Source organism: Apteryx rowi, unplaced genomic scaffold (genome assembly GCF_003343035.1).
Source record: "Apteryx rowi isolate R43461 unplaced genomic scaffold, aptRow1 scaffold_83, whole genome shotgun sequence".
Taxonomy (NCBI): domain Eukaryota; kingdom Metazoa; phylum Chordata; class Aves; order Apterygiformes; family Apterygidae; genus Apteryx; species Apteryx rowi.
This window is the reverse complement of record NW_020451127.1, coordinates 579,011-598,997: the sequence shown is the minus strand read 5'-3', so window position 1 is coordinate 598,997 and position 19,987 is coordinate 579,011. Positions and strand designations below refer to the sequence as shown.

General features: G+C 42.1%; 1 protein-coding gene across 2 annotated transcripts in view; it reads right to left on the bottom strand.

Moving 5' to 3' along the window:
- Positions 1-19,987, bottom strand: part of SMARCC1 (SWI/SNF related, matrix associated, actin dependent regulator of chromatin subfamily c member 1) — a 90,066-nt gene that overhangs the window by 25,756 nt on the left and 44,323 nt on the right. For both annotated transcript variants that reach the window (XM_026089744.1, XM_026089745.1), the window contains exons 20-24: positions 19,333-19,494; positions 9,780-9,835; positions 8,043-8,157; positions 7,006-7,160; positions 535-669 (exon numbers count right to left, since the gene is read on the bottom strand). In XM_026089744.1, coding sequence (XP_025945529.1) covers positions 535-669; positions 7,006-7,160; positions 8,043-8,157; positions 9,780-9,835; positions 19,333-19,494 — 623 coding nt within the window. The remainder of the gene's footprint in view (positions 1-534; positions 670-7,005; positions 7,161-8,042; positions 8,158-9,779; positions 9,836-19,332; positions 19,495-19,987) is intronic.

The window sequence follows — 19,987 nt, the reverse complement described above, 5'->3', positions numbered from 1 at the left end:
ATAACAAAATGAGAAACTGTTACTCCTTAGCATGCATCCTTCTGCTACTGCATCTCATTTTGAAGACCTTTGCAAGAGCTACCAAGAACACCCTCCAAAAACTGAAAACCAAAATCTCCAGTTTCAACTGGGTCAGGAGGAAGAGGCAGACAGTCCTGGTTTCCCTCCCTTCTAGGTAAAGGGTAAGGTTTCCAACCACTTCATTCCCTTTACAGGGGAAAAAACATTCTTAAGTCAGATATAGCTCACGTGATGATGCCTCATTAATGCTCAGTTCTGTGTTCATGCTTAGATCAGAGGAATAAGGATTAGGAAGCATATCCAGGATACAACTAGTTTGCTCCTTATGTTTCAGGAGAGATTCCAGATAGAGAAGGAGAGGAGTCAAATGCTGCAACGTATGGAGTTATTAAGAATTCTAGCTGAGGTATGAAGAATTGCATAAAGGTGAGGAACAGCTGAAGCTGCTAGTTTTCCAGCTGTTAGCATATAGGGGTTTAATCCAGGATTTCAGAGAAGTATCCCCCTACTTACTGCCTCTTTCTCTCTGTCCATAATGGTTTCCAACTCCTCAAAATGACGAAGTTTTATCTCCAGCTTCTTCATCTGTGTTTCCACCAAAAGGGCGACCAGGGACTTGATCTTTCTTTCTTCCACTGCTGCTAGGTGCTGAGGGTAAAACACAGATTATTTTGTGAAATGTGTGTAAAGCAAGAGTGCTTTAAGGGAATGAATAATCAAGTATACCTGCATCTAGCTTTAGCCATTCTATTTCACTTCTAAAGAGAAAATAAGACTTCACATCATCAATCTTATGCTCAGAACCAGAAACCCGTGGAAGATTGTGTTTTTAATAAATACATAGGTGTCAAATTTTAACACAAAAGGCATTGTGCATGCTCACTCCCCAGAAGCAATCCAGCTTTGCCTTAAAGCCTTCTGAACACTGTGCCACAGACAGTACTCAGAGGAAATGCAAACGAGGGAGCAAAGGCTAGGTCAGACCGAGTCAGCTGGAGGCCACCCAAAAAGCTTTCACCAAAACACTCCCATAGGAGAGCGACCCACAGAAACACCGAGGCGACTCTTGTAAGCAAAAAATATTTTAATGGCAAAGGCGTAACTAAATTAGAAGCTATCTATCTAGTTAAGCATACTTCCACTGCATTCGCAAACATACCACTAAACTGTAAGCTTTCTCAGTGCAGCTTTGGGCTGGGAGAGAGTCTGCAGAGAAATCTTTACATAGCTATGCCTGTCTACTGCTATAGGAAGTTTTTAAAAGTAACTCTAAAAAAAAAACCCCAAAAATCTCCAGCTTCCTTTTATAACCACATTGCTTAGTATTCCTATTTCAGTAGAAAGCTAAAGGCAAAGCTGTATTTAAAGGGTGAAAAAATGAACTGCAGATAAAGGCAACCAAAGACTCCTCAGGAGGCATTAGCTTTACCCTGTGGATAACTGGATACAAGCCTAGAGAGGATGAATTGTTTAAATATTATATAAAAAATGAGACAGCCCTAATATGTCACGCAGCTTGCCGCTTCTCCCTGGAAAAAAAAAAAAAGCTCCAATGTTTCATGTTTTTCAAGTGTGAAAGACAAGCATGTTAATGATGCCCTCCACTAGCGCTTGTTACGAGCTTGCTGCTCAAACTGAAAATACACGCAGGAGATAACACCCATCATGTGCACTGCTTAAGAGCTTCTGCAGAAACCATCCAAGGAAGTTTCCTGGCCATGGTGTCTAAGCAAAGCCCCGCCGGCACATCCAAGGGTTGGGGGGAAGGAGGATTGGCTTTTGAGGGTGGAAAAGGTGAAGGCAGAAGGAGAGAACGAAAAAACAAAATGCTGGATCTCTTCCAGCTCACGCTGCAAATGGAGACTCATTAAACAAGCTGTGCCCCAAACCTCGGCTCAGAACTTGGAGAAATACCAAGCCTGGAGAAAAGAAATGCCGTAGAACTCCCTGGTAATACTAATTATCAATAGGATTTCTCTCAAAAGTTTACGGTGTTCCGTTTCCATCACTGACATGTTTTGTCATTTGAGAGCATTCACGTCTGGTAACACACCAACAATTAAAGTCTTCAGAAAGAAATCAGTAGATCTAGAAAGCAAACTCAAGACTTCAGAAACTATCACAAAGCTCTCAAAATTTAAGTTTCATTTAAAATAAGGCACAGTTTTAGAGAACCAGAACCATCCCCCAAGTGTATCCAACACCATACTAAAGCGTCATTCCAAAAGGCTATTCAATAAATACTGAGCAAACGGAATGGTGTACACCCATGGGATAGGATCCTAGAAGGAAGAGGCATCCAGGAAAGCTGGTTGATATTCAAGGATCACCTCCTCCAAGCTCAAGAACAGTCCATCCCAGTGAAAAAGAAGCCAAGCAAAGGGGACAGGAGACTTGCATGGATGAACAAGGAGCTCCTGGCAAAACTTAAAGATAAGAAGGAAACATGCAGAAGGCGGAAGCAGGAACAAGTAACCTGGGAGGAATATAGGGGTGTTGTCCAAGTATGCAGGGATGGGGCTAGGAAGGCCAAGGTCCATTTGGAGTTTAATCTGGCGAGGGATGTCAAGGACAGCAAGAAGGGCTTCTTTAAATACATCAGTAACACAAGGAAGACTGGGGGAAATGTGCTGAATGGGGCAGGGGCCCTGGTGACAAAGGACGCAGAAAAGGCTGAGGTCCTGAATGCCTTCTTTGCTTCAGTCTTTACTGGCTCTCAGGAATCCCAGTCCTTGGAGAACAGGGAGAAAGCCTAGAGAAAGAAAGATGTTCCCTCAGTGGAGGAGAAGTGGGTTGGAAATCACTTAAGCAAACTGGACATCCACAAGTCCATGGGCCTTGATGGGATGCACCCACGAGTGCTGAGGGAGCTGGCCGATGTCTTTGCTAAGCCACTCAATGATCTTTGAAAGGTCATGGTGATCAGGAGAGGTGCCTGAGGACTGGAAGAAAGCAAATGTCACTCCTATCTTCAAAAGGGACAAGGAGGAGGACCCAGGAAACTACAGGCCAGTCAGCCTCACCTCAAATCCCTGGGAAGGTGATGGAGCAGCTCATCCTGGAGACCATTTCAAAGCACAGGAAGGACAAGAAGGTGATTGGGAGTAGTCAGCATGGATTCACCAAGGGGAAATCATGCTTAATGAACCTGAGAGCCTTCTCTGATGGAGTGACTGGCTGGAGAGATGAGAGGAGAGCAGTGGATGTTGTCTACCTTGACTTCAACAAGGCTTTCAGCACTGTCTCCCATAACATCCTCACAGGCAAGTTGAGGAAGTGCGGGCTGGATGAGTGGACAGTGAGGTGGACTGAGAACTGGCTGAATGACAGAGCTCAGAGGGTTGTGATCAGTGTCACAAAGCCCAGCTGGAGGCCTGTAGCTAGCAGTGTCCCCCAGGGGTCAGTGCTGGGTCCAATCCCGTTCAACTTAGTCATCAGTGACCTGGATGATGGGACAGAGCTCACCTTCAGCAAATTTGCAGATGACACAACTGAGAGGTTGATACACCAGATGGTTGTGCTGCAGTTCAAAGGGAACTCAGCAGGCTGGAGAGATGGGGCAGAGCATTGCCAGCAGGTTGAGGGAGGTGATCCTGCCCCTCTACTCAGCCCTGGTGAGGCCACATCTGGAGTACTGTGTCCAGTTCTGGGCTCCCCAGGAGAAGACAGACACGGAGCTACTGGAGCGAGTCCAGCAAAGGGTAACTAAGATGATGAAGGGACTGGAGCGTCCCTCACAGGAGGAAAGGCTGAGACAGCTGGGACTCTTCAGCCTGGAGAAGAGAAGACTGAGGGGGGGATCTTACCAATGCATATAAATATCTGAAGGGAGAGCGTCAAGAGGATGGAGCCAGACTCTTCTCAGTGGTGCCCAGTGACAGGACGAGAGGCAACAGGCACAAACTGAAACACAGGAAGCTCTGTCTGAACATAAGGAAAAAACTTTTTTCCTGTGCGGGTGACTGAGCAACAGCACAAGTTGCCCAGAGAGGTTGTGGAGCCTCCATACTTCGAGATGTTCAAAAGTCATCTGGACAGTCGTCTTGACAGTCTGCTCTACGTGACCCTGCTTGAGCAACCTCAGCTGTTCTGCGGTATTTAGAGGAAAGTAATGGACACAGAGCTAAAAAAAAATTTCATGTCCGTTAACATCGTTTAGTAAAACAAATGTCATCTGTATGAGAAATTAGTAACAAAAGTACCTTTAGCGATACATACAGCCTCCTGAAGGTCACTTCGCCTTTCTTAACATATGGAATTTTAATAACAAAATCAGATTACTATAAAGTCAACAAGGCACACAATTAGACAAAAGACAGACAAAAGATATTATAAAGGAAATGATTAAGGAAGTTTTCCAGTAGAGACCCAAAACAACTACAGCCTGACACTACCCAATACTTTCTTATGGAGAAAGCACAAATCATTGCTAGTTTTGCTGCTCACAAACTAACAGTTTGATTAGCCTATAAACAGAAGACAGGATGTAGCTGCCTGCAAAAATAAGAAACATGATTTGACCAACAGGGTCCCCTTTTATTCCTGAATTTTATGTTTCTAAATTCCTCCATGTGAAAGGAAGAGTTGATAACCAAAGGCTTTTCAATTCAGTAGGCAAAGGAAAGCCAAGCAATGGTTAGTGGTTGAAGCATTTCAGACTGAAAATAGAGATTAACAGCAAGGTTAACCAGCCATAGAAGAATTTATGGAGGATTATAGGGGATTCCACATCACTGTAGTTTTGATATTGATATCAGTGTCTTCTAGAAAACATTTATTTAATCCCAACCATCTTAAAACAGCAATTCAGAGAAGTTATATGGTCAGCATTACACAGGAGATCAAATTACGAACAAAATAGTCATTTTGGGCAGTGTAAATGATAGAACAACAGCTCCAGCAGAAGATCTGCTGTTTGACCACACAACGGGACAAAAGGTAACAGCAGTCTGCAGGAGAAGACTTGTATTTTCTATCATGTGCTACTAATGCATAGAGAGGAAAAGTGAGCTTACACTGCCTTAACAATCTGAGAAGAAAGTGAGGAAAAGGGGCTTAAAAAATACTAACTGTGTTTGTATAGAACCTGTAAAAATGCACATGAAATTGTTGCTCCATTCTACACATCGGAACATATTAGCAAGGCTCTCCCCTAAATGAGCACATCCACTAGACACCATTTTTCAGGTAAGTGGCCTCACCAATGAGTTGTCCTATCTCAAAAGAAAGAATTCAATTGCCTGCCTTTAACCCCCATATCTCCTTAAGCTAAATGCAATATTCCTCTGATACAAAGTTGTTTTCTTGCAATTTTACAACAGCTCTTCAGGTTACCAGAGTTATAAGTCTGAAGTTTAGTATGAAGAGTTGAATTACTCTCTCAGACAAGACGATAGAGCTCACTGAAAATGTTAATATTGTCTGTGTTTTTAGTGCAAATGGGAAGAGAAAACCCTGCTGAACTTGAATTCATCTTTGAAGCATAAACATCCTAATTATAACGTACTATTTCAGTAATATAAAGCTAAAATTCTCCTAGAATATTAGAATAATGAAAACTACCATTAGCCCCTTCTCCCTCTAGTCCTCATAATCACCAAAGGAAGAAGAGTATTCCTCCAAGTGTATTTGGAGGAAAAAGCCTCCCATAAAACACAGATTAAATTTCATGCCTCCTTACTTTTTTTTTTTTTTTTTGCTTGGCTGAAAATACCTACAAGTCTGATGAGCAGAAAGGAAGTTACTCTTCGTAACAGAGCTTGGTGCTTGGAACACCACAGGTTCAGAAGCACACAGGCAAAGTTATCCACATGGAAGCCAGCTAGGATTCAGCACTCCACTGAAATAACAAAACTAAAGTTCGCCTGCAAAGCGGGATTTCCAGGTTTTAATGTTTCAATAGCAATATAACATAGCCAGGGTGCCTAGCTGTGGTACTAAACAATGTTGAATCCATATAACTTTTGATTTTAGAACCTGGCTTGAAATGTAACATTGACTAGAAATAGTCTCAAATCTCATAGGTTAACAAAGAAGGGATCCTACATCTTATGACAACACCTATTGTCATCATACTATCCTTATGAGACACATGAGGCACCCAGAGAGAAGTCAAAAGTTAAATCTTTATGAGTTGAAAGAGATTAGACCGCAGAAGTCAGTATATCACATGCAACACTTCATTATGTCCACTATTACGTCCTGGAAAACTATCAGGAAATAAATCACATCCATGCTTTGCTTTTGCTAGCTATAAAGTAGATGATGCAACATAGCAGTGAATCCAAGAGTGGTATAAAACCCAAACTAGAACTTGAATCCAACAAATACGTAAAGAAGAAACAGATTTTGGAAAAAAAGATATCAGAAGAAAGCAAAGGTAGGCTTGTTCCAGCAAAAACAAAATGAAGCAGTAATTAGTAATAATGCAGTTAAAGTCGTTGGACAGAACAATGATTCAAACTACAGCTCTTTAAGAGACTACAGACAACAAATACAAATTTAAAAACAAGTTCTCATCTTACTCTCATTAACAGACATACAGCACTTCTAATCATAACACTGGAATTAAGCACCACACTGTTTTTGCAGACGGAGTCCCAGGACAGAGGGTTTCTGTGATTTGCCGAAGCCCATAACAGAACAGCCTGGGGGCACAGCCAGAAAGGGAGCAGAGGGCTTCTGCCACCTCTGCCTTCAGCATTACAACTAGACCTATGCAGCAGAGAAGCCTTTCCAAAAAAGGATGAACATAGTTTGGGGCCATTTCTTAGGGATGGTCAGATTGCATAAGCTTACAAGAAGCACCCTAAAATAAATTATACCTAATTTCATTTAGGAGTTCAAGCAGAAGAAATGGAAGATGGCACTTGTGCTCTTTCAAGGCATTACAGATTAGAACATGAAATCCCACAGGACTGGAACAAAGGACCATTTTAAAGAGTTCAAATGTGAACTGGAAGTGGATATTCGTATAAAACAAACCTTTGCTTTGGTGGCAGCTGAGGCAAGAGCAGCAGCTGCAGCTGTAGCTACGTTTCCTTCCGAGATTTCGTGTTCCACTTTCTTCTTCCCAGCCTCATTTTCTTTGTCTTTGCTGGCATCAACATTCTCCTTGTTCTCTTCTGCCTCCTTCTCTTCTGAAAGAGATTTTCCCCCAAATTTGTTACATACGTTCTCCCTTTGTTAACAGTTACCACATCTTGCAGGGCAATTCCACTGCACACACTATTAGTCAAGCAAAGCTATTCATCCACGGGCTGTAACATTCCTACGTTACGGCACTGCTACGGTCCAAATGCCGATACAGCAATCCTAAGAGGTTCTGGTCCAACTAATATGGCAACTTCAAGTACTTTTAGTTTCCATCCTATCCATTCTTCTACCATCAGCTTGCTCTTGTCAGAACAATTTTAGCTGCATTTCAAATCAACTTTATTATTGCACCTACTTTTGTACGTAAAACTAGACGTGTCTTGTTTTACCTGTGGCTAAAATACTGAACATAAGTCCCAAGCAAAAACAATATATCCATGTGACATGTTAAAAATAAATAGCAAGAATAATGTCTTAAGTAGAAAGAAAAAGCAACTCTCCTTAGTCTGTCAAAGGAAAGGCTCTGCACCACTTCATAGGGAAACTGAGTTGGCAGATTAGCTTCTAAGCATAAAAGTGAGCAGTCCCATTTCTTCGCATCAGAAATGATCAAATGGTGCGGTAATATAGAGGAAAGAAGAGAATCTGTACAACCTATACTCACTTTGTTATGGCAATTTGTTCACCCAGTCACTAAAGACAACATGAAAGACAGACCAACTGTAGTCTAAAATGAGTTCAGGAAAGAATTTAGTGCTTGAGCTTTACAGCAAAATTAAACCAGAATATTTACTACTGAACCATGAAACAGCCTGATGTGCAAGAGGAAATATTTCTGCCACAGTTAAGTTTATAGTCTATTCCAACCACTTTAGAGGCAGACTATTAAAGTTAACACAGCTCAAGGAACAGCTGGAAACCATTACCTGGCTTGGCATCCGCAGTCACTTCACTATCTTGCTCTTTTTCTGGATTTCTCTCATTTTCTCCTTCTTGTATTTTATCACCTTCCTCAATTTCACTTTCCCCTTTGTTTTCAGCCTGGATGGGATGAAGGATTGTTTGAAGAATGAGGAGCTATCAAAGACATTCACTGTTAACTTGGTTTATAGCTTTCGAATTAGTTCATCAGCACAGAGAGATAAAATTTTGAAGGCTATCAAAATGGACTTAAGCAGCAGTTATTTGTAGCCAAAACCTGAACACACACAGTAACTGCTATACCAGGAAGTCTATTAGATTCAGTAACCCAGGCCAGATGCTTCACCTACAGGTACAAGAAATCCTGAAGTAAGATGGCAGATGAGAACAGGTTCTGCTCCCTTACGCTGCTGTTTTATTCCAATAGCTTGTGCATAAGTTTTATATCCTTTCCGTTGTTTGCTATGTTAACAAAACATTTATATAGCATTCATTTATCCACATATCTTCTCCAAACTCTGCAGAACTCAAGGTCACAACAGCATCTTGTGGTAATAAATATTACAACTGAATTGCATATTACATGAGGGTATTTTTTGTTAAGCTGTGATAAGTCTTCTATACTTACATCTACCTAACTTTACTTAACTATTTATCAGAAAAGCAGCATAAGAACCATCTGAGAACAGAGTGAAAAGTAACATCAGAAATACACACAGCAATCATTAGGCTATTGGTCTTTCATCTGACAAAGTCAGCAACAGAGAAACATCACCAGTTGTTGCAGACACACTAAGCTCCTACCACCATTTATTTAGCCAAGTGGTGTCCTAATTCTAGCATATAAATTTAAATACAGTTTAGGTCTGAAGCAATCACAGCCAGTGCCATTACTGTAGACTATCTGAAAAGAGATACCCTGTACCCTGTTTGCAGACATGGGGTTATAAAAAACCCCAAACAATTGCCTTCTGGTAGGTAGACTCAATAGGTAAGCAGAAGTCATTTCTAAAAGTCTGATCTTCACTGGCAGGATGCATCATACCTAACATCAAAAGTGTACACTACGCACACCTGTAGTCAAGAGTCAACCCACACTCCTTGGGAAGCTGAGAAACCCCCAGGCACTTCAGGGCATGATTAACCTTTTTTAAAGCATCTGAACACAAGGTGAGGCAATTCATGCCCTAGAGCCCTCTGACTATCGCAACTTCATTCCTGCTGATGGCAAGGAGGAGTCTTACCGACCAGCTCAGCTACGGACACCTTCATTTAACTGGACGGATCTCGCTCTCTCCCATCCAAGGAACTCAGAAAGGTTCCGAAACTGCCATGAAGCTGGAGGCGAAACCCAGAGCCAGCCAGACACGTAACTCCCATCGCCACAGCTACGTCACAGCTCTTACCGGTAAGAGCCTCGGTCAGGCTGCCTGTTCAGCTCCACACAGCACACCCCAAAACAGCTACCAGAGATTGAGAGTAACCCAAACAACTCACAAATTTCCTGGAAAACCCTGATCTCTTTCTGGCAATCTTGTCAGACCTGGAAATGGTGTTCAACTTCGGAAAAGGCAATTTGGCACAAGACAAACGGGCAAGGCTCCCAAGCGATGTTTGCTTTTGAGCACTACAAGCCATGAACTACAACATGCAGTTTAAGGCTCCACAACAATAATATAATAATCCAGGTTTCTAAGCGTCACAACTATCTTTTCGGAACAAGCGTACCAAAGCAAGCTCACCTTTTCAGACTGCTGCCCATCTGTCTCTGCTTCCATTTTTTCTTCTTCAACCCCATCTGAGAATACAAATTAATAAAGTAATTAGAATTGCCATAATATCCCTTTATTATACTCAATATTTATTTCAGAGTTAACCAAAATTTCTTGTTCTACACTGACAATGGTTTAAAGAAAGCCACACACCACTAAACTGGAAGATCAAAAGCCTATTACACTACTTAATTTAAAAATCAAGTTAAACATAAATTTAAATCTACCAGGTTTCTCTTTTCAGCCTGATAAGCAGGACAAAACATTCAACTATCCTCTACAGAAACACCCAGTTTGCCTATATAGCAAGAAACCCCCAAATCTATCCATTTTAGCTGTATAAAAAACAGCTTAACGCCCAGTTCTACAGTACTCAAGTCATACAGTAATTCCCATTGGTAAGTCACAGTATTAGAAAATGTTCTTCCCAATACAGCCAATTTGTTTCCGTAGATGGTTGTCTGTTACATGATTAGCCTCAATTACAGCGCTGCCAGACGTGTAATTCCTCCTTAGCACAGGATCCCCTGAGCCGCTTTTGCTGAAAGGTCTCCCCAGAAGTGCTGCCGTGTTGCAGGTCAGCTGAAGATTTAAATTCCATTTTGTGGGTTATGCAAATACCAGGGTTCCGGGTTAAAGTTCTCCAAAGCAGGCTTCAAAACAGCTATTCAAAGTAACATTAAGTTCCGGCAAATCTGTTAACTAACACTGTCTTTAAATGCTCAGGACCTCTTGTTATTTCCTGCTCCCCAGATCACCAGATTTCAAGGTAGTTAGCTGTTATCCTCACTGCTTTTGATATCAAGTCCTGCACAGTGCCTCATTTCACACCCTTAGTACATGTTGTTCTGCATAAACTTCATGACTAACCGGCTCTTGAGTACCGTACGACTCTTTGTGCTGTTCCTCAAAACACATTTCCTCCTAGAACACTCGGAACTGTATTCAGGCCCTCAGAAACACATGGAAAGAGGGTAAGGTTTTTAAAAGCAGTTGTTTTAGAACCCCTGCGTCACTGGAGTTACCAAAAGGAGAACGTCACGCTGGACAAAGCATCTTGTTAGCGATCGTCATCTATATTGGCACTCGATGTCATGCATGTCACGCGGTCTCAGCAGTCACCATAGCGCATTCCACGTGACACGCAGAGCCACAGACCCCAGTGAATCTTAACTAAGCAATGAAGCTTAAGAAATTAGTCAGAAGATGTAGGTCTGATATATGCTCTTGGACAATATCCTCACTCAGACTTGGGCCATTCATTCCCTCGCTTCTTCCTCAGCTGTAATGATACCGATATTTGTGGGTTTGTACTGAAGAGTGCATCAATGAAATTTTCCAAGTTAAACCCAAACACTTGGAGCTCTTTCCACAGAAAAAGCTGTATGGCAGCTCCCCAAGAGCCCAACTGCAGCTTCCTAATTAGGTGCCAAACAAGACATGAATCACATTTGAGCATAATGTTGGCTAGATATAAACCAAGAAAACAACGTAAGTTACCAGCTGAAAGTGTTTCATTTGTACCCAAAATAGTTAACCAAGCAAATAAGAAACAGAACCGAGGCTGAATGAACACATCTCCCAACAGTGTTGCCACAAGACAGTCTGCTCACTCCCGGCTTTAAAAAGCTTTCTAAGATGCTTTAAAAAAAGCAGAGCTGGAGCTGCCCCTTCAGTGCTGATGCTAAAGATAACAGCATAGGGTCAATGCTTACTTCTCCCCCAGAGGCCTGAGGTTTTGCTGACACGCTGCGAGATGTGCAGGGCTCTCCATAAAGCTGTAACAATTGCATTTTCTGAGCAGTAAAAAATTTCCTTGCCTGCTCCAGGAGGTGAAGCTTCAGCCTTACACATTGACCTGCATCTTCAGAAAAGGATATGCACACAGGGCCACCTCCGTCAAGACCAGATCGGAGCAAAGGCTCCCATGTGCACTCTGGAATCATGCGGGACTTCCTTACGGAAAGGCAGCATGCCGAGCTTGTGCTCAGAGCGAGACCCGTTCAGAGAGCAGAGGCAACTCACCTGCATCGCTGCAGCCTGGGAATTAGTCATCATAAAACCCTCCACCTAGAGTCTGACCAAAAAAGGCCTCCTATATTCACAGAGGCCAAACCAGAAGAGCACATATCGCTTGGTATACTTTCATAAGAAACTAAAAACCTTATATGAACTACTGGGACACTTGGCAAGTTTTCACTGCCATGGATGAAGAGGACATAGGGGTCGGGGCAGCATCTACTGCTTTTTATGCTTTCACACTGAAGCTTGATACCAGCCAAAACTAGTTTGCCAGGCACCTAGAAAAATCTGATCTTGACCACAGGTACCTTCAGAGTACACCACCACCAGACATGGAGGACTCTCCCCCCCCTCCCCCCCAAAAAGCCTTCTTTAGCTTCATTACCCAACCATGTGCTTCCTGCTATTTCTCATTTATTTTCTGGCTGACTTGACTGAGCTCTTCATGCCAACAACCTCTTATTTATTCAGTGACCATTTAGCTTCACATAGCTATCACAGAGACACCTTAAGAGCCCTGCCTAAACCTAGAGCCAGACCCCCCCCCGCCTCGGGTTACAGCTTGCTGCTCGAGTAACTGCTGACCAGTTATTATCCCATCCAACTCTGGCATCTACAATGGCGGATTAGATAACAGCCTGAATGGTATACAAGTGAGACTAAAATGAGATAGGAAAAAAACACCCTTCTGTCAGCGCTGTATCAGAAATATTGTTACCGTGTGCTAGATGCTTTTCTTACTAGATGCCATGCAAGTGTTTTAACGGTAATTGGTTTCATTCCCAGCTACCTATTCTCATCCTTAGGACAGGTCTCTTGCTGCTAACCGCTGGTTCATTCATTAAGTTATTCCTTTAAAGGACACTTAAATAAACGTTCCAACTAATGACAGTGGCAGAGACAGGCCTCTGGCATCGGAGGATGACAGTGTCCCGATGGAGAACACCATGAAGGTGTCTTGATAATGTACTATTTCTTGCCGGTGTTCTGCGTACGGATTGTTTAGAAGGCCAAGAAATAGGGATCTATTTGCAGCACGTAGCCACTCCATAAGGACAGATAAGAGGGAAGTGTCAGCACAATCTCTTGTCCCTTGACTAAAATCCTATCAGGTATCTTAGAGCTGCAAGAACAGAAACTCCAGTACAACTGAAAATACAGGGGAATTAAAGAGGGAGCTTACTTAGACCAAGGGATACAACACATGCTGTCACACAAATATAAAACTGCTGGAGAAAAGCCCTGATCTACCTCTAAGACAGCTTCTAAAGACATCAGCTGGTGTACAGTGCTCATTTTCTGTAATCCTCATTTTACTGGAAATTCCCATGTGTTACACTGAAGCAAAACAGATGTGCAGAGAGTTTTCCTTTAACAGCAGTAATTCTCTAGAGAAGCTTTTACAAAGTTCCTTCCATACATAAGAAAAATGTATTTAAATGTATGATTGAAAGAAAGATTTTCCTCTTAGCTTCTTTTAAGACGATAAACCTACTTATCTGAAGTATTTGCCACCATAATTCAATTCGTGGAGGCTGGGGACACATCTTCTCAGAAGTTTTATCTAAGAGTTAGGATCTGGTGACCTAGAAATACCATAGGGAAAAATCCAGATTAGATTTTCTTCCGACAGCTATTTTGAAGCAGAGTTCCAAACCAAGCTTCGAAGAGAGAAAGCTTTATAAAGAAAGCTCCGTTCTCTCCTTCAACAAAAAAGGAGAGAGAACAGAACGCTCCAAGTGCAGCTGGTTTAGGCGGGTGTAAAGCTAATGAGCTCTGACTAGGAAGATACTGCACAGGAACACACGCACGTTTTCATTCTGGTGCAGTTTAGACAAAACAGTGAAATTCAAGATTTCTAGTACTGGGATATAGTGGAACTAAAAAAAAAAATTGCTATAATTTTGTATAAACAGCCCAAAACTTAACCACAGGGAGAAAGAGAGCAATTCTGAAGTCCTGATTCATACAAAACCCCAAGTCAAGAGTGAAACAGGTTGGAAAACATCTAGTCTTCGGAGAGTTTTAAGTGGTAAGTGAGACCTCTGTCTTTTAAAAGCTATTTTTGCCTCTGCAGAAACGTATTCTGAGCATGACCTCCAAGAACAGGGAGCCCTGTTTTCCAACACACACAGAATTTACAACCGACTCCTAAGGAAGCCCAGTGACTCTACAGAGACGTTCAACTGCCTTCAGCTCAGCAAGGGAAACTATAAAATATTTCCACCGGAATGATTTACAGCATCACCAGCAAGCTGAGACACTTGCAGCATAAGCAGATAAATAAGTTCCACTGTCACGAGAAGAACAAAAAGCAAAACCCCACACATAAACGCATAGAATCACCAGCACGAGTTTCAGCTCAGCAAATAGTTTAAAGATGTCCTCAAGACACCCTGCTCTCCTTTATTTTCACAGATGCAACACACTTAGGCAGCTTATCAGAAACCAGGCGTCAACATTAATATTTAATTGGGAGGAAAATACCGTAGCTATGGAAGAATCCCCGGGTCTGAATATGATAATTATGCTATTATCTAAACTGTAATTTTTATTTCCCACAGTAAGTCAGGACTCCACAGGCACCAGAGCTTCCCCCCCTTCATGCTTTATACGGCTCGTACACGTACGGCATGATAAGCAGGCGGGCTTCCCCGGAGAAGGCTGGAGAGCTCACAGAAAGCTGGGGCAGCATTCGCGCGTGCTGCACCGCGTTATTACAAGAGGATTGATGGGCTCAGTCATCCGACGGTACTGAACTAGCTCACGGGCACCTGGACGCACGTGAAGTGAATGAAGTATTCGGAGGCTGTTCGTTTTAGCAACGTTTGCATTACTTCAGAGGTAAATCACACCCCTGGAGACCACAAGAGAAATCAGTATGCCAAAAATGAACAGAAATAACTGCCCCTATGTTCAAATATTTCTATGTGTATCTTTCTAGGACATGTATTTGAGAACATGATACAAAATCATCCATAAAGTGTTAAAATTTATCATCCATTTAAGTCCTGGTTGCAGCAGAGCCAGTAAATCAGACCACAATTCCCTGAATGCTTGCTATCACAGATGAGTTACAGCTTGAGGCATCCATACAGTCGTGTCAGAGGAAATACTTTTAGCAAAATACTTGTTAGAGTAAGGGCTGAATGCCCAAGTAACCATCTCCAGCACAGGCACTTCAGAGCATGCCTTGGGCCTCATTCAGCACACAGAAACGCAGCCAAGGTAAATCACCTTTGGGAAGCAATTAAGAAAGCCTAAATACTCAGTGAAGAGCTGACACAAATCACTCGGGATCACAGGTGTACTGTATGCGCCCCTTCTCTGGGGCTTAATCGTTGGCCTGGAGAGCTTGGCTCCCTCTTGCTTGCTCATTTTTTATGAAAACAGATGCGGAGTGTCTTCACCTATAACCTACAGCTAGGGCGCTACCTCGGAAAGTAAGAGACAGGTTTTAAACCATTCAGGCTAAACAAAGAGCTGATTTCAAGTCTGCTGCCTGCGCAAGTATTCAACCATTCAGCTAGCAAAGGCAAGCCTCATGCCGGTATATTCGATCTCACCTAGCTTCTCCTTACAGCTATAGGCCACCAATCCCTTGCCCGCGCTGCACCTTGTTGCTGCAATTTATACTGAAATTAGATGATGCCACAACATTATATTTAAAGCATGTGAAACAGATTCCTAAATCTTACTTATTTTCAAGGCACTCAAGGGTCTCGGCTCAAAACAAAGACGACCGCTTGAAAAGGAAAGCCAGATTAGACAATGCTCCCCTCGCATACAACGGAGCTTTTATGATAAAGCTAAAGATTTCTTTTACAGGAGACATTTTCCCAGGACCTCAAAGGCCAAAGCTGCTGCTGACGATCATCTCCATATTCAAGTAACTTCTTTGACCTCAAACAGTGAAAATTAAGCACAAGCTCACATAGGACAACCTATTCACATCACTTAATCTGGCCACCTACCAGAACAGGCAAAGAGATCAGAGATGAAAGAGCAGCAAGAGTCATTGTAAAGAAAACAACTGCCAAAAGACTTGCCGAATGTTTGATTAACGTCCCTGAGACCTTTGGACAGAAGTCATGAATAACTCAAGGAAAGCTTATGTTCATTAAGACCAAGCACCACTTCTTTAGCTATGTTTACAATGCATAATGTTTATAAACACTTGTACAATTTGAAGTCTTTGGGCAGTGCCCTTACCTGACTAGACAGCATCCAAGCGCTACCACGTAATGAAGTCAAAGATTATGAAACTACTGACCTGATGAGCAAACTTCCACAGCTCACAGTCTCAAGCAATCACCTCAAAGTCCGTTAGACAAAACAGATTTTGAAGAGACGTGGCAACTTCTTTATACAACCACAATTTTATATGGAGGATTACAGAGGCAGGAAACCTATCTAGAGGTGCTACCTCAGGAGCCAGCTTGGTACAGAAGTGAAGCACAATGCCAACTACTAAGAGATACACATACCACCGCCCGCCTACACGTGTAGGTTATACGCTTGGATGGCTGGATAGTCTGAGGGACACAAGGAAAAGTGGATTCGCTGAAGCTTAAAAAACAGCAACGGAGTGAAGGCTGGTTTGAGGAAAATTTTTGTGGACAGCTTGTATCCAGAGGCCACTGAGATGGCTACACTGTAATACAGGCTGTAGTATTTGGATGCTGCTTACCTTCAGCAAATTATAACTCAGTCCTTCCCTAAGACTGGGGAAAACAGTTGCCCATCATCCCACAGAGCACATTTCACAGGCACGAGTAGCAGACCTCTATTTTATACTAAACAAGGTCAGCGCAGAAAGACGAGGTTCACTTTCTACGGCAATGATGATCAATTATTAAGAGTGATATAATCCTCCCAGCCTGTGAAAAGGAGCTCTAGGTGACCTTGGCTGACAGTGTCTGCCATGCTTACCATAGAACCTGAATCACTTGAGCCTGCGCTTAACTCTCTTATGGCTTTACTACACCAGTTTAAAAGGAACCATCGTCAGCTTTTACAAAAAGCTAACAATAAAAACCCTGTCAAGAAAAGATTCTCAGTATTAATGTAAGTTCCTACAATCTGTTCAAGTCCTATTTTCCCCTTACACATTACCTGTAATTCACCAATATGAAGAGTTTTCAAAAGATTATGGAGCTATAATATAATTTTATTTCTGAAGTATACCAACTGATGAACTTTAATTACAGTGTGGAACCCTAAGTAGATATTTTTAGATCTCCAGGGTGACATTTAGATACAATACTTCAGGTCTAGTCATGCAGAACATAGCAAGGTTTCGGCAGCTGTACAGCAAAACACTATTCTTCAATATATTAAACACACCTCTGCAAGTGCCAACTATGGATTCTTCCCCCATGCCCTCCAGTGCAAAGCCGTTTTGGAGGTGGAGGGCACTGCAGATTGCTGAGTGACCCAGTTCACTCCTGCTGAGCAGCTCCCCCAGGGAGAACCATCTGCTGTTGTCCTAATTTATTCCATTAGTCACAGCCCAATACAAATCGCATTAACCACAACAGGACAGTACTAGTTATAGAACTCGCCACACAGCTCATTCAGAAGTAATCAGGTTATGGTCATCTGCTCTCCAACTCCTCATATTAAGTGACAAGCACTTCAAAAAATCTCTATTTGCAACTTGTGTGCAAATTATCCTAGAGAAAGGGCTAACTGACAGACTAGCAATACCATCAATGGTGTGGTGACGGTAAACTTCCACGCTCGTCCTGCAGAATTAAGAATTAGACTCAAAGGAGCAGACATTTTACAGAGGTCCTTAACATGTACATACTGCAGTGAAGCCGGTACTTGGAGAATACGGGAAGGGGAAGCAAATAAACCCACAGTTAAAAAACAAACAAACAAACAAAGGACTTATGCTAAGCTTATTTTAAATTAACCATCAAATTTAACTCAGCCCCAGATGGAATAGCATCTAGATTTGTTTTATAGCACACTTGAAAATAAAACTAAGAGCCTTGCCCTTTCACTAGTTTTAAAAGAGCTTTGTGCAAAACCGACAAAGGCAGCAAGAGGGCTGCAAAGCAGAGAGCAGCAGATATTCCAGGTGTCAGTGACACCAGAGTTCCCTTTTCGGGACATGCTCAACATGTCGTCTCAAAGCACTGAGCTGCCTCACATCAGCTCTGCCCCACTGAGCATGGGATTGACAAAAGGTGGCAGAAGGGTTGAGTGGCCTGTTAATTCATTTCTTTATAAAAATGTCTTAATCAGCTAAGCAGTATTTTTAAATCAAATTTAAAGGGGTACTTTTACATTGGACATAAAGTACCACAAATAGCAGACCYGCATCTTCAACTGTATGCTTAGCAGTTAACAGCTGAACAGAACCAAAAACTCAGGTCCCTTATGATCCCATCACACAATTTGGCACTTCGTTCATGTCCGTAGAGAGAGAGATAGGARGTCAAGTATGGGATGCATGAGCACAGCTCAAATCACACTTTTCCATCAACCCAGAGCACATGCTGTTGTTCAGTTTTACACAAAGCTATACATGCTTTTAAATACATAGGCGCTACATTCACCAAAATGTTTGTGATAAGCTGAACAATACTAAAGATCTACTGACAACTGGTAGATCTTTACTAAACTCAGGAGATGAAAGTCTGAGAAAGCTAAGTAGGTGTGTAGAACTGTCTTTCTCTGAACTCACGGTACTGTTGTAGGAGAGACAAATTAAAATTAAATGGAAAGGGGTTTCACAAAGTGATTTCAGTTTATAGAGAGCTGCAAAATGATATGCTTTTACTCACCATAGTTATGAATAAACAATTCATAACTGTCAAAGTTTATGATAATAGACTTTATACGAGAGTATCTACTGAAGTAATACCATACATAATACTTGATTGAAAACCAGCTCTAAAATGAGAGCTTGTTAGCGTGGTGGTGTAAATGTACAAGAGCAGAGTCAAGAACTCTGAAAGTTGTTATTGTACCAGTACCAGTCAACCTTTTAACAAAATATTGCTCTTCTGCCGCCAGCACTGTGGGCATTGTACTCGGAGCACAAGTTACCAAAAGCAGGGACAGAATGGTATAGGTCCAGCGGGAACACAAAAAGCCAATAAAACCCAGTTGGCTTTATCCTAACCATAATGCCAGAAAGGCAGCATCATCTGTTCTAACCACTCTAAAACCCACAGAATTGGTATAAAAATTTTCCCCTCTGGTATTCCTGCCCACTCAACTTGTATGCATCCCAAGCAATGGCACTTCCACTGAGTCAGAATAGGAAAACAAACTGCCAAAACTAAAGCTGCTCTTAAATTCATTAATTCAGTGTCAAGAGTTAATAATCCTGCAGCAAGCAGAGGCAGAATGACCTGTCCCACCCTCTCCTTACCATAATCCCCATCTTCTGTTGGAGGTGGACTTATGGTTTATTATGAGTCAGAAGGAAATGCCTAAGAAACCTGATTTTGCAGATATTTCTGCATTTTGATAGACAGCCTACCGATCTTCTCTGGCTCATCTGGACCTGTTCCGGCAATGCAGCTGCTCTCCAGTCCGTATGTTGGATCCACCTTCCCAGAGGCTCTTGCTGCCTCCTGTACTTTCTTTACATGAGCTTCAACCAGCTCCAGTGGGACCTCCTCTCTGACTCGAGAAAACTCCTCTGTTAAAAAAATCACACACAAAATGTTATGTTGGGTATATTTCATGGCAAATTAAAAGAAATTTTGATTTTCTCAAATCAGTGTGCAGGTAAATCTCATGACAAAAATGAATTCTCAAATACATTTTTAAGTTCCCTCTTTTCACATTAGCTAGGGAATCTTCCTCTCTCAAGTGCAGTAGGAAAGAGTCTCTTCCCAGTTATATAAACTTGTCTTTTACAGCAAAAATGTGAAAAGAGGTGACAGGAATTATTCTGGCAAGTTTCTTGGAGGTCATACATAACTGTGGCTGATTAGGTAACACAAGCAGAACTGGACAACTGGAAGTTCAGCACTGAGCATTTACACACAGCTAAAATAACGACAGCAATCACGGTAACACCAGCTACTTAGGTGGTGCTTGCAAACACTTAATAGTTAGTTAATGAGCACAAAAGGGGAATGGAAGCAGTCTTTAGATATTCAAGGGCTTTTAAGAGCTATTCTAACTTG